The sequence below is a fragment of the Ambystoma mexicanum genome, chromosome 5q (assembly GCF_040938575.1).
Source record: "Ambystoma mexicanum isolate Mex_15411 chromosome 5q, UKY_AmexF1_1, whole genome shotgun sequence".
Classification (NCBI taxonomy): Eukaryota; Metazoa; Chordata; class Amphibia; order Caudata; family Ambystomatidae; genus Ambystoma; species Ambystoma mexicanum.
The window spans coordinates 1,297,574,240-1,297,589,328 of NC_090933.1; the positions used below are offsets into that span (position 1 = coordinate 1,297,574,240).

The 15,089-nt window shown below is 47.5% G+C and overlaps 1 protein-coding gene across 4 annotated transcripts in view; it reads right to left on the reverse strand.

The window, feature by feature from the left end:
* Window positions 1-15,089, reverse strand: part of LOC138498049 (NFX1-type zinc finger-containing protein 1-like) — a 1,106,230-nt gene that overhangs the window by 647,729 nt on the left and 443,412 nt on the right. For all 4 annotated transcript variants that reach the window (XM_069621891.1, XM_069621892.1, XM_069621893.1 and 1 more), the window contains one exon: window positions 9,286-9,580. In XM_069621891.1, coding sequence (XP_069477992.1) covers window positions 9,286-9,580 — 295 coding nt within the window. The remainder of the gene's footprint in view (window positions 1-9,285; window positions 9,581-15,089) is intronic.

Here is a 15,089-nt window from a genome sequence, read left to right on the forward strand (position 1 = left end):
CACACTCGCAGGGATGTCGCCTGAAATAGCACCATTGGCCATATATAATTTATGGTCTCATACAAAATGTAACCATCTGGCAGACTCACGCTTTTGGCAGGTCGTTTTTGGATTAATACAGTTAAGGTTTAAGTCCCCAACCATGAAGGTGGCACCAACATGCTTATCACAAGCTATTAGTTCTAGCATCGTGGTGAGATCTTTGTAAAAGATGTCAGTCAATCCTAGAGGGTTTCGATATAAGTTTATTAAAGCCAGTGATTGCACAGAGCTTGTGATTTTAACTAATTGGATAAAATTAGTAATCCTTAGTCCTTTGCTCGTTTTGACCGCCACCAAAAGGCCAGATGTTGGTCTCCCTCTGGTGGCCGTAGAAGCCGGGAGCAAAATGATATCATGGTCATCCCATGTAGGGGTTGTCACAAGCCAGGTTTCCTGCAAGGCCACTATATCGTAATTGCTGATATTAGATGGAGCTGACCATCGCAAATGAGAATGGCCTCTCGTATTCCAAGAGACTAAGGTGTGTTTTTCCTGAGAATACTCGGTTAATCATTATGCTTGGAGGGTGCCAGAGGTGGATTTAGTAGGAGGTTTTGCCGGCCCACAATAAGGACAGAGGCATCCAGCAGAGTCTTGGGGAGCAGACGGTGCGGACAAAGATGGTTCGTACTCTTTAGCCTCCTCAATGAGACGTTCCGGGTCCTGGGCAGTAAGGAAACCCATTTTAAAGAGTACCATTTTCTCTTTGCAGATCGAATTCAGGACTAGCCCAGATTTGATCCATAATCGATCAATAGCAAGATTTTGGTCGCACACAAATTCGACCTGATCGATATCACTTGAGGCAATATCCTGCAGATTACTTACATCCCGAAGATTTTTAGGATGCTAGCCCTACATAGATCATATTGTTCATGGGGCGCATCTCTGCATTTAAGAATTAGGGAGTGACAGTTTGCAAAGGTATTGCCACAAGTCTGCTTGCAACTTTGCGTGCCAGACTTTCTGGTTGTAGGAATGGAAGAGTTGTTCTCTTTTTTCTGAGTGAGACCCACCTCTGGGGCAAAACCTACTTTTTTCCAACCACCCATATGCTCATTTAATAGGTTTTGCGCGGGACTCACTGTGTTGATATTGGTATGAACTGAATGTGTATGAGACGGATGGCCCAAGTTAGGCCCACTTGAGACATTAACTGAAGGGCACGAGGCAGCACGTTCAATTAAATAGGGCTCTACCGCCGCCTTTATAGATGTTATCTGCTCTTGTAGATCAGATTGTTTGACGGCGTGCCCCACCATTGGACATCCTACAGCAGCTTGTCCATGTTTAGTATTCTGGACAGTATTCGCCGGAATCTGTGAAGTATGAGGAAAGGAGGGATTCAAGGACAGGTTCCTGTTCAAAGGATCATCAATTAAGTCAATGATTTCTGAGAAAGGAGCATATTCACTTGGTACGTTAAATGTCACTAGGTTCACAGAGGACACAGGACCTTCACTGGTGGTAAGAGGAAGTTTGAAAGTTGGGTGTAAGGACAAATTGGTTAGTACATTGGGGGGAAAGATGGTGGCAATGTTTGCAGGACCACCTGATGTTGGCAGTTCATGGCATCCTTCTTCTTAGGTGCAATTTTAGATTTTGATTTTGTTAATCGGGCACCACGGACTTTTGCTATTTTTTGTAAGTCAGTGAGTGTAAGAAGGGACTGTCTGGCAACATGCGTGATTTTTTTTTTTTTGGACTGCTGTCATGATTGATCCAAGAGTCATTGATGGTCAAGCAGTCAGGGGAAGGAGATGTAACAGGACAAATGATATTTGCAAAAGAAGGTAAAGCTGAGTTAAAGGCGATGGGCCCTTTGGACCCCTGTGTTGCAGTCATGGGGTGGTCAGGGCCTACCGCCACGTCAGCCTTACAGATGGACTTTGGTGGCATCTGGATAGTGTCAGGCAGCTTCACAATTCCTTCAGCTAGCTGTTGTATTTGAAAGGCTTGACATTATATTTTTTGATCAAGCGGTTCAAACAATTTGTATAGGCTAGCTAGAGTTGTATTTACAGCTGCTAAGGTGATTTCGATTAAAGCCAAATTTTCCATTGGGTTTGCAGATGTGTCAGTTGGTAAACATCACCTAGTCGTGGGTAATAAGAAAGAATCATGTATGGAATTAATGGTAGAACCCATGATGCTTTGAATTGCTTCCCCACAAGGATGATCCTCATGAGATCTACTTAATTTTCCATCGCTCGCATGTATTGATCTATTAGATACATCAGAGAAATAGGCACATGAGCAGACATCTCCAAAACTGTGGCTAAAGGACACACATTTGGCAAAACAGTTCTTACCTCTTTACACACCGACTCAGATTGTGCATTTGCTAATATAGTGGTATCTGAGACAATGGGCGGACAAATGGTAGAACCAGGAACAATGGGCAAACAAGACGAAATGCTCGGGCCAGCCGCCATGGGTGCTGTCAATGTGGATGGGTGCGGCATATTGGGGGTTTCATCTGGCATACATGCTTTACGTTTGGCACAGAAAGTGCAGATGTCTTTGTTCGCCAGTGGAGTTCGGAGAATTGGAGTCAAAGTAATAGACTTTTTAGAAATGCGAGCTAATTTCTTTTGTTTAGATGTCATTAAAGAGGTAGTAAGCGAGACGCTTAAAGCATCGCGTGTGTCAGGCATGTTTGTTTTTAAAGTATACGGACGAAAACGCACAAATAATGCTTTCTTTATAAAGTGAGAGGGGGGTGTAAATCAGGTAACAAAGTTACCTTTCCACTCTTCACTCGCAACCCTGCGGCGAATCGGCAAAGCGGGACTTGACCGGGACTTGCTTCAATGTGCGCGCGCGGTGCGCGCGCGTTCAAAGCTTTATAGCGCCGCCCACAGAGATCAAAAGCAATGCCTACAAAAAGAAATTCACGTTAGATATAGTCCAAGTATACTTGTACACAACGTAGTATACTTCTGTTGAATTTCACCTTCTGGGCGTTGTAGTTCAAAATGTCCAAAAGTTCGAGTAGAAATCACGGAAGGCTCAGCGAGGTTGCAGCGTGTAGCGGAAAAACGGGACTTGACCAGGACTTGCTCCGGTACAAGTTCAAGACTAACCATCTTGAACTTGCCCTTCTGGAGGAGTTTGTTCAAACCGCGCAAGTCCATGATGGGTCTCAATCCCCCGTCTTTCTTTGAAATCAAAAAATAAGGGGAATACCATCCCTTGTTCCTCTCCGCTACAGGCACCAGTTCTATGGCGCCTTTCTCCAGCAGGGATTGGATTTCCTGCGCAAGGAGCGGATCCGGACTCTTCAAAGAGAGGTTCCCAGATGGATTGTCGTGAGGCCTCTGCCGAAAGGGAAGACAGTAGCCGTGGGTTATGATCTCCAGAACCCACACATCTGAAGTAATGGCATGCCACTCTACAAGATGCTGCGCCAGCCTTCCCCCAACCGGCGAACCATGTGACATGGCCTCATGACTGAGTGGTAGCGGCTGCGGCGTTGCCTGAGGGCAGAGAGGCAACTGCCCGAGCGGCTTTGGCACCTCGAGTACCCTGTTTTCCACCTCTGGTACTCCTACGGTGGCCTCTTTGACTGACAGCTCCTCTCGCTTTACTGAAGGACGAGTAATAACGAAAGGAACCTCCCCTCCATTGTTGTCCCCTAGGACGAAAAGGCGGAGGTTGTCGAACTGCAGCGCCCAACGACTTTGCTGCAGCTTTGGAGGTCTGCAACCTCTCAAGGCTCTCGTCAGCTTTGCTGCCAAAAATATGTTCACCGTCAAAGGGCATGTTGAGGAGCCGGGACTGCACATCAGGAGCGAACCCCGACTTCCGCAACCACGCAAACCTGCGTATTACGGTGCTCGCTGCCATGGACCGGCTGACACAATCTGCCATGTCCAAACCCGACTGAACGGCCTCACACATGGCATCCTTGCCATCCTGGACCATAGCAAGGAAACCATCCCGTTCGTCCCCTTCGGGAATATGTGCAGCCGCTAATGCAACACAGTTCCACAGAGTGTGTGTGAAACGAGACAAGGCACATACAGAGTTGGCCGCCTGAAGCGCCATACCCCCTGAAGAAAACACTTTCTTCGCCCAGCCATCAAAACGTTTGTCGTCCCTATCCGGAGGGATGGTAGGATACGACGCCTGCTTTGCCGGGGCCATAGCCGCCTGCACCACCAAACTCTCCGGAGTTGGGTGCCTGGACAAGTAGCAGGGGTCGCTACTGGCTGGGCGGAATTTTCGCGACAAAGACTTGCCCACTGCCGGGAGACTCTCCGGAGCAGTCCAAGCCGCCGCCACACTAATCTGCAGAGCCATATGAAACGGCAGTACCAGGTCAGTGGGGGACCAAGATCGAGGATGTCCATAAGATCATCCTGAACAAACTCCCCTAGGGGAGCCGACCATCCCAAGTATTCAGTGACCCGAGACATAAGGCGCCGGTACAAAGAATCGGCATGAGTGCCAGGCTGAGGTCTACAAAACTCCACCTCCGGAGAGGTGTCCAGTCCACTGGCATCATGCAGTGACTGCCTCAGGTCTTCAAATTGGCTATGGCCCGAGAGAAGCTCATCTGACACTGTATCCGGAACCAAGCCCTCATCAGAGCCCTCATCAACCTCTGAAATGTACTCCAGGCGGTGAGAGGGAGGCACCTGGGGACCAAAGCTATGCCTGACCTTAGCCAGAGCCTTTCTAGGGTCTTCCCCTGTGCCACAGGGCCCCTCCGACACCACTGCCTCGAAAGGCGTTGACGTGAGCCGCAGCGCCGGCAGCATCGACGGCGTCGACACAGGCCTCGAAGCCAGAGCTCCGACGTGTCCTTCGACGACCTCAGCGCCGACAGCGTTGACGACCCCCTCAGAGGCGGAGCCTCTAGAGAGGCCGTCGACGACCTCGGCGCCACAGGCGTCGACGTCTTCCTTGAAGACTGCACAGGATCACACGGTCTCGAGCGCGTCGAGGACCGGGACCTGGAACGGGCATGGCGAGAACGGTTACCCTTGTCCGAGCGGGACCTCTCACGCGAACCATGCTGACCACACGAGCCCGAAGGCGTGCGAGCGGTGTCTCTCGACCGATCACGACTGACCCCACACGGAGGCACGGACGGACCGGTGCCCTGCGATTCGAGAATCGCTAACATCTTCTTCCCGAAGGAAGCCCATTCCTCCGGTGTCGCTTGCATGGTGAGATAATCGAACCGCCGACGGGCGGAGTCCTCGGAAGAAGGCGACCGATGCCGATGCTTCCGGGAATGCCTCTCGAATCATCCGTCGAAAGCCCCGCAGACCTCGACTTCCGGGGCTTACACACCCTACCTACCGACAACTTCTTCCTGCGCTCCCGCAAGGCCTTGGCCGTGAGCGACTGGCAGTCGACACAGTCGTCCGTGTCGTGGGCCTCCCTGAGGCACCAGAGGCAGGCGTTGTGCGAGTCCGTTACCGACATCTTGGACCCACAGTCCCCGCATTTTTTGAAGCCCAGACGCGGGGTTGAAGACGAGGTAGACATCGTCACGAACAGGCTTTTACACAAAACCGAACAGGTTCAAAGAACCGAGAAGATTACAACAGAAACTCCAAAGAGTCGAGGCGTACCGAGATTCACAAAGCAAACACGTTCACGGAAAAAACGGAACTAAGGCTACGGGCGTCGTGCGTTCTACTTATCACATCGGGTGACGTCGGCCGTCGGAGGAGGTCCTTGGGGACGGCGCATCGACGTCATCGACTTAGGACGCAGACGCCGAAAATGTTCCTAAGCAGCACAGCTGTGGTGATTACTGTCAAAGATATGGAATATGTCGGAGGACCCAATCCCCTCGAAAGAGTATATTAAGGGTTTGCCGTTCCGGGAGCAGGGGGACTCTTTACAATACTTGGGGATACAGGTGTCTCACAACTATGGGGACCTCTTTGCGAAGAACTACCTGCCGCTATGGTCAGAGGTGCGAACAGACTTAGACAGGTGGGCTAGGTTAAGGCTCACATGGATGGCCCGCCTAAATTGCATCACAATGGTGATGCTACCCTAATTCTTTTTCCTGTTCCAAATGCTCCCGGTGGTGCTCCCGAGAGCGTTCCTGGAAGAAGTCAAGGCAGTGCTGTTGAAGTTTCTCTGGGCAGGGGCCAAGCATACAGTGGCTTACAAAGTCATCATCCTACCTAAGGAGAGGGTGGGTGGGACTTCCAGATCTCTGGGCATATTATAGAGCAGCCCAGTTTCAGGTTATGGTAGATCATCTCAAAACACTCGCTGAACATCAGTGGGTGCCTATGGACAATGCAGTCTTGACCCCCGTTTCTTTGGGGGAATAGTTGTGGGTACCCAGGGCGTGCATCCCGAAGAGGGTGCTACAACACACAATACTGGTGGTCTCTTTGGAGGGAAGGGGGAGAACAGGTGGCTCACTAGGTGGTCATCATCCTTAAACTGCATTTGGGCCCCATCTTTGCGGGATGGGGCTGAAGAACTCTTGGCTTGCCAATTGTGGTATGAAGGGGGAGCTTTGCAAGGCAGGGCAGATGCAGGAACGGGGGGCCTTCATGCCGCTAATGAGACTGGAGGAATGCTTGTAGGTGGGAAGGCTATCAGTATTCCGCTGCCTACAAATAAAGGGAGCCTTGCTGGGTGACCAGTGGGGTGAGAACCTACAAAGGGGACTGACAGAGTTTGAGCGTATTTTGATTGCGAGGACGGGCTTGCGGGGGATCATTGCCAGGTTCTACAGTGTTATGTTAGCAGAGCCTAGGAGTCTACTCCCAGCCAGGATTAAGTGGGGCGAGACCTGGGGAAGGACATCGAAGACGCCCCGGGAGGTACTGATGTGCAGGAGAGTAACACGCTCAACGATGTCCCTGCAATACAGGCACCAAGCTTTGAAATTCTTACATAGGTGGCATTACCCACCCATAGTGTTGGCCAAAATGTGCGAGGGGTATGACCCCAGATGTTGGAAATGTCATCTGGTGCAGGGGGGCTACTTTCGTATGTGGTGGGGGTGCCTTAGGGTACAAGCCTACTGGAAGGAGGTTTTAGCATGGATGAAGGGGGTCGACGGGATTGACAGAGGGCTATCGCCGTGGTTCCTCCTTTTTGGAGTGGGGTCAGAGAAGGAGGGGAACGAGGTGGAGGAGGGGCACATGGTACAGGTAATGTTAGTGGTTGCAAGGTGTTTGGCCCAGAGGTGGAAGAGCCTACACCTTCCAAATGAAAAGGAGTGGGTGGCTAAAGTCAGGGCTATCTATGACATGGAGTATTTAACACACCTTCTAGACAAATCCGGATGCAATATAGAGGGCCTGTGGGTCCCCTTTTTTTAAGAAATATGGCCAATATTCAGCAATGGCAATGGAGGAGGAGATGTGATTTACCTATGGGGACGTGTTGGGAGGAGTTTTGGAAAGGGAGCCTGGCTAATGTCGATGTCACCTGGAGACGGTGGAATAGTGGGATGCAGCTGTGTAACCGGGCAGAAAATGATGAGACTGTTCTGAAGGGAGAGTACATTTTTTCTGCACATGACACTATTGAAGTGAGCTAATAGCTGCTGAATGGGAGTAGGGAGCGGGAGGGGGAGGGCCTCTCGAGGGGGGAATCGTGGCTTATTTGGGTGGGAAGTTGTATTACATTACTGAAAATGCTAATAAAGTCCAATTTGGAAAATAAACATCTGATCCTTTCTTGTGATACTAAAGCATAAGCACTTACAAACTTTGCAGGATTTTTGCTCAGCTGACACCAACGTGATCCTATGGTCTATTCTGATGGTAGGGAATAGCGTATCACAATTCTTCGACCTGTATATGTTTTTTTTATTTAATTTTTTAATTTTTAAAAAATATATTTTTATTGATTTTGAAAGAAAAAACAACTTAAACTCCCCCTATCTCCTGTCTCCCCCACCAACCCCCCATGCAGAGTGTTGAGTCATATTTTCTAAATTGCACATACTGTTATGATCATGCACAGTCACATTATACAGAATATGTGTAAATTATGGGGGCACCATTGTCTCACATAGTCTCCTTTAAGAAAGTCCATGATCATTGCCCACTCATATCTAAACTTCTCATTGTCCCCTTGCAAGTTGTATGCCATCCATTCAATAGCCATAGACCCCCACAGTTGAAACAACCAATCCTGTATAATAGGTGACCGTTTCTGTTTCCAATTGCTCGCTATTACCAACCATGCCGCAATAACCATCAACATAAAGGCTTTACTATACATCCTATTACCATACGGATTTCTGGATCAAAAAGACAGCACATCCATTCTCTAGATGTTAAAGTCTCCTTGTGGGTCATCATCGTTTCTATAAGACCTGTAACCTCTTTCCAAAATTCCTCCAATTTTGAGCATTCCCACCAGACATGCTTCCAGTCCCCTGTATATGTTTTTAATGCATGTATTTGCTACGTTCAAAATTCAAATCTAAATATGAATTAGATGATTTTAAGTGTACCTGGATGATGTTCGAATATTGACAGTTTTACATTTTATTGTATTCATTCCAATGTGTTATATGTGTGATTTGTGGCAATATGTTTGTATTTATGTTGTGTTGTTTTATACAGTATTAATTATATTTTAGTGAAAAGGTTTATATAATAAAATCAAATTTACCAATAAAAAATAAATAAAGATGCCTTTTTACTTCCTTTACCTTGCTAAACACATCTTTTCAGGTGGTACTGATCAGTCACTGTGGCTATCAGTACAGGAGAACTCTGTTCTCCATTGTGAAATTCTCTGTTTAATTTTACACTGCACTCGTCACCATACAATGAGATGCAGTAAGGATACTCTGTGCCCCCATAACTTATCTATTGGTAACTTTATGGTAACTTGTATGATGGGTGCAGGACATGTTTGTGAAAACAGACATGTGCCTAAAGTGTTTCTTTTATTCTCATGTACACTTTTGCATTTTATGGCTTAATCCCTTTAGAGTCATATATACTCTGAAAGGGTGTACCACAAGATTTTCGCCTCTCCTTTGGCCATCTTGTATTTGGCCATCTTCCTGCCATGTCGTGTCCAGATTTGCTCTAAAAACCAGGACGGGTGAAAAACAACAGCACACATTTGGGGGGTTCCATAGAGGTCCATGGAGGAAAAGCAGCAACAAGAAAATGTTTACAATTTCCTATCAGTGGGTCAGCATATCATATTTTCTTTTGATAGCAGCATTGCAAACATCAACACACTGCACAACACAGAAGGTGTCTTCCTTAAAAACCTACCCACCTGTTCCTGGTGGTCCTTGAATCAACGCAAACTCCCTTGTTAATGCTGTTTTAATAGCTAGAACCTGAGACTCATCCAAATGCGGAAACATCTCGGCCGACCATGTGAGAGAGTTAAATGGGTCAGCTGCAGACATGTGTATCTTGTTCTCACTCCCCTGCAACTGGATACAAGCAGAAGGTGCCTCTTCCTTGGGGGCAGAGGTTTCAGCTGGCTCAATTTCTGTGTTCACCATATCTTGCAATGGATGATCAGGCGTAGGTGAAAGGGGTGATGCCTCCTCCTTCACCTCTCCCTGTAAATCAAAGTAAGGAGAGGTTGAGTCTGATTATGAGTCCTGCATTAGTTATGTATGGATACCACTTAATGTAGCCTTAGCACCATCTTGCAGGTTGCTGCTGTTGAATGGAGGAACGTTGTCAGACATAAAATGTAACCTGGGCATTTTGAACATGTCAGATTTATTAAAGAATTGTAGCAGCCATATTCTTCTTGTAAATAAGTGTATTACTTGTACATCAATTTTGTGTATCAATTTTGATGCCCTCAGAATAAGATTGTGAGGTTTTATGCTACTCAGTCAGATAACTGGCACAGGCGCAGAGGAGCCCTGAAGGGACTCCTGACAAATCAAAGGGAGCCTGCTGGGCCACAGTCGTTTTTAAAAAAAGCTGCTCTTTGATTGTGCACTTTTGCTCGAAATCAAACAATTACATATACATGTATATGTACATGGGCATTCACGGTTAGCGGTACAGGGGGGTGGAGGGAAGAGGGAGTGGTGGTGCGGACTACAAGTGGGGAGGGGCATGAGGGAACCTTCATTAAATTAAAAAAAAGCCTAATTCAGGTCAAAGTGCACAACCAAAATGCAGTCCTCAAAGGCGATGAGCAGGCAAGTACAACGCTGTTCAACAAAGTAAATAAATAAAATAACCGGTTGCAAAATAGTTTGGAAAAAGAAATTAAAAAAGACAAACAATAAAAAAAAAAATCAATTAAGACACATAAAACTTGTCCTGCCCCTATAGCCAACCTTCCCTGTAGACTTCCATCTGAAGTGCGAAGTGGGCTTTCTGGCCTTCAAGCGTTTGCAGGGATGGAGGCCAACCTATCTGCAGATGTAGTGGTGCACCACATGGTGACAGTAGACAAATATATTACCTCAAAGGAAGTGTGCCTCACGATGCCAAAGGTTTTTCATAGAGCACCTGGGGGGGTTGCGGGGGCCTCTCACCATTTCAAGTGCTGCTACAGATATTTGCAGACCTTTGCCCTGCACTCAGAGCCACATCTATACGAGTTTGCAGGTAAGGGGCTTGACTTACCTCCAGCTGTTAGCTGCAGGTATGACCGTATATCGGCAAATCCCCCCGTGGAGTACTATGGATCCATGGAATGGGGATTTACCACCCTTACCAGACTAAGTGCCAGTGACGGTGATACTTTTTGGTAGTTTACCACCAGATTTACCGGCGGGATACCACCAAACATGTAATGTGGCCCATTCTGTTGAATCCAGGTGCCCTCTGAAATGTGCCACTGTTTAAAACTTGCAGCGCTCTGAAGTTAGCCATTTCTGGGAGTAGGAGACAGACACATGGGTGTCAAGATTGGTTAATAAATACTTTTATTCCCAATAGATTAATGAGGGGTTGGAGGTAATCCTATCTAGCCCTACCGCTAAGAGGGGTTTCCCTGCATCAACAAGACTAGGTAATGAAACTGTCAATGTCAGGATGTCCAAAGTAAAGTTTGCCGTCCCTTGTCCAAATCCTAACCTTTCCCTCACAAACAAAATTATATATGGTGAAAAGGGAAATGTCTTTTGGCTGCTGTCCTGCATCCCGGCTTTGCTGTTCCAAATGAAAGTTCAAAAACGGTGTAGAAAAGAAAACAAAAAGTTCCACAAGTCTTGGAGGTTGATTCCCTTTCCAGTTCCACAAGTCTTGGAGGTTGATTCCCTTTCCCAAGAGTTTTTCCAGTGTTACACAAAGTGGGTTTCTTTGCGAGCAGACCCGCTTCCGAAGGGCTCCGACAAGGTAAACTAGCCTGGTTCTCGTTCCCAAGCTGTGCTGTGATTTATCCTCTCACGTGCTGTGGATCCTAGACCCCTCTTCTTGGTCCACACTCTTACCAAGTAGGGTACGCAACGTCCTTCAATTCCCAATTTTGTGTCTCTGCTTTCACCTTCACCCACAGCCTTGGTTTACTCTACTGCCAAGGGCTCTGAGTATTACTGGCACATATAACCTTTGTATTCCTCTAGAATAGAGTCTGGAGACTACTTCCCCAACCTGGGTCCCAGACCCCCTTCACGTGCTCACTCCCAGTGTTCCTTGTATCCAGTCTCTCTTTATTTCACAGCCCTGGTTTACTCTTCTGCCAGGGTCCGTGAGCGTCACTTGTTTCTGTAAAGTTCATAATTCACCCTGTTATAGATTATTGTAGTTTGGGGTATGCCTTTGTCGTATGGGATCCAGACCCCCCTTCACTTGGTTGTTTACAATAGTATCTTGCTTTAATCTTCCTTCGGTCCACAGCCTTGGTTTACGCTTCTGCCAGGGTCTGTGAGTGTCCCTTATACTTGCAAAGTTCGTTTTTCCCCCTATTCCTGTTCAGGGCATACAAATCTGTGTTGGGTCCCAGACCCTCACTGCTAGGTCTCTCTGCCCCAGTGAGTGTTCCTCCTTAACTTCGCTTTGTGCCCCATAGCTCTCTGGGTCTCTCCAACCTTTAGACTAGCTACCCTTGTACCTGTAGGACCTTGGCTGTGTCCCTCCGGTTGCTCCCGGGTCTCCTAGGAGCCGCAGCAGCCTCTCCGGCTCAGCCGGACATTTTTTGAGGTCCCTCGCGTGTCTCTGCTGCAGTTTGCTGCTGATTTGGTGCCAGTGTAGCAGCTCCGGTAAGTGGCAGGTAAGTCTCTTCTTCTCCGGTCCGCCACCTGCATTGTCAGGCCTCTGCGGGTCCACCTTCCTTCTGTGCACCGTCGGCTTCTCTCTGCAGTGGGTCTGAACGGCCTTTGCGAAGTACTCGGTCCAACCAAGCTGAGAACGTAGACGTCATTGTTCTCTTCCCTCTCTGCCTTTGGATGACAGCTGACCAATCACACACAAAGTCTAGAGCATGTGCCTACGTTCCTGTTAGTAATCTTCATTATTCGCGTCCTCTTCCTCGTTCCAGTACTGCCAGTGAATGTAGTTCGAGTGTCTTTCTCTTCAGTAATCTCTACTGGTGTGATATCACAACAGTACATTGTGGCATTGTGGCACTTGGTGGAGGAGTAAGAAAAGGCTTTTCAGGGAAGGTAGGAGGGTCAAAGGGATACTGAATTATCTCTCTGTAGTCACTGCTCTCAATGGGGTCCTCCCTCCCCATGAGATCCTCCTGCTGAGTACCACTGTAAGGAAGGCATAGTATCAAGGTTAGACAGACATAAGTGATCACAGATCAAGGGTGTTTATTGAACTTTATCAGGGGTTGGATAAATGCCTATCTATACCTAAATCTAGGATGGGATCAAGCTACGAATAATACAGTCCTAGTGGAGTCTAGTCAAATAAAAAGGGCCTATACTAAAAAAGAAAATTGCCAATCCTTACCACTATGCTACAAAATAGTGTGGGGTAATGTTTACAAAAAGAAAGAAGTATTCACAAAATGATAAGTCATGATGTTTAGGCCGTTGGCCACCCTTCCCCACGTCTTTAGCACAGGACAAGGCTGGTCACTCGAGCATAGCACACTCTTGGGCTTCTTCCGCACAAGGTCACAGTTCCTTTTACCAACATCAGGGCCTTCTGTGCTCAAGTCTCTTTCGTTCAAAGTCTCTTGCTTCAGAGGGCCTGATGTACCAGAAACAACAAAGAAAGGTTCCTTTCCAAATATTCAAGTCGGGCGATGCACTCTTCGCCCAAGGATCCCCCTCAGCCAGGCTCAGATCTTTCTTTCACAATTAGCCTCCCCCAGTCGGGTTCGGACCAACTTTAATTAGCAGGCATCCCTCAGTCGGGTTCACATTTGCCACAACAATATCTTTGTGGGTGAGTTTTACTTTTCACCTCGGAACCCCCTCTTCTGGGCTCAGATCTCCTTTTAAACAATTAGTCCCCCTCTTCCGGGCTCAGACCAATTTCAGTTCGTAGGCAACCAAAGACTTTTGAATGTGCACAGGATTCAACTTAACCCTCTGCAGGACCACTTCAGTTTCACTGTTCAATAATCTTTTACACGCTCTGGGCGTACCAAACAGAGACCTTCGAGTGAGCATCCACATGGCGCCGGACAACTCTGTATCTGGAAACTAGTTTGGTTTCATAAAGTTCAATCACACAAGTTCTTTGTTCATACAATGTTGCCGCTTGCAACCTTAAGCATAACACAGTCCGGTCTGCTATCAGTTTCTCCCGACTCACCGGCTGTGCTGAACTTGTTGGAGTTGCTTTGCTGTCGGAGTCAAGGACAGTACCACAGTGGCAATCGCTTCTCCCCACCTTTGCTATCAGTGTGGCAGGGCCCTGTGTACCTTTGATACACGCCACAACCTTAGTCAGCTGTAATTCCTGGTCTTATGTTTCTTTTCTTTGAGGCTTCTTGAAAGTCATGATCCTTTCTTGAAAAAGGCATGGGTAACTTGTCCTCTTTGGTCTCGCCGCCTTTCTCATTGGTTTAAACTGCCATCCCGGAATAGCTGCTTCCTTGTGCGTTTGGCCTTGCCCAGAGTGTGCTTTTGTGCTCTGCCTTTTATCCTAGTGGGGAAGTTGATGGACGTCAGGTGTGTGTAGTTATCAGTAAATGCCTGACTCTGCCTGGCCCTCATGTTGGTACATGTCAGGTATACGGCTCTGGTGTTAGTCCGTTGTTGCAAATGATTAACTACCCGTGAGAAAGTGTTTGTGTCGGAAAAGGGTTTGAGGGCTACATTTCTAGATACCTTACCTGATTGGATGGGGAAAAGGTTTCATAAGGAACGGATACCGCGTCTCAACCTTCGGTGTCCCACTTCCTCTCTCCAAATACCCCCCATCCAGGTGATCCGGCAACCGGCTAGGAGCAACGGCAAAGGGCACCTCACCTCACTAGGGAACCTCAGTCGCCTGTTTGCATGTTCAACGTCCCATCCCCGCAAGGTATATCTGTTGCCATCTGCAGCGACACACAGGTAAGGACTTTGTCACAGTGGTAATGTTGCATTCTTGAGTGGGTTTGAGACAGCCGATGGTGAGACGCAGTTAATCTACCCTGTTAGGCAGAATCCTGTGCAGTTCCCTTAGGGAGCACTACAGAAGATTAAGACTACAGGTATGAGCAATAAATCCCCTTTGGTATCAGTCTGTACCACAAAGATTTAGTTGGTAGCTGTGGCTAAGCAGTCAGACTTATCTCAAGAGGGAGATGATCAGTATTAAGGGTTTACACAATAGTGCTACACAAGGGCGTTGCTAGGGGGGGGCTAAGGGGGCTATAGCTCCTGATCTTTTGGTTGTAGCCCCGGATAGAATCTCAGGAGCTACAGCCAAAAGACTAGCTAGCCCCCAGTCCCAACAGTTCCGACATCAGCGTAGCCCCGGGTCTTTTCCAGACCTAGCAACACCCCTGGTGCTACAGTGCTATGGCACAAGGAAACACTGACCAAAGCTTTGTATTAAAAAGAATATATATATTTATTTTACACACATCTAGTTCAACACATTAATCACAGTTGATAAAGCAAGTTAAAATCAGTCAAGAAAAGTATACACAACTCCCTAGTTAAATTGTAGACAAGTTTGAGCAAGAGTGAAAACTGAGCAAAACGGCACAGT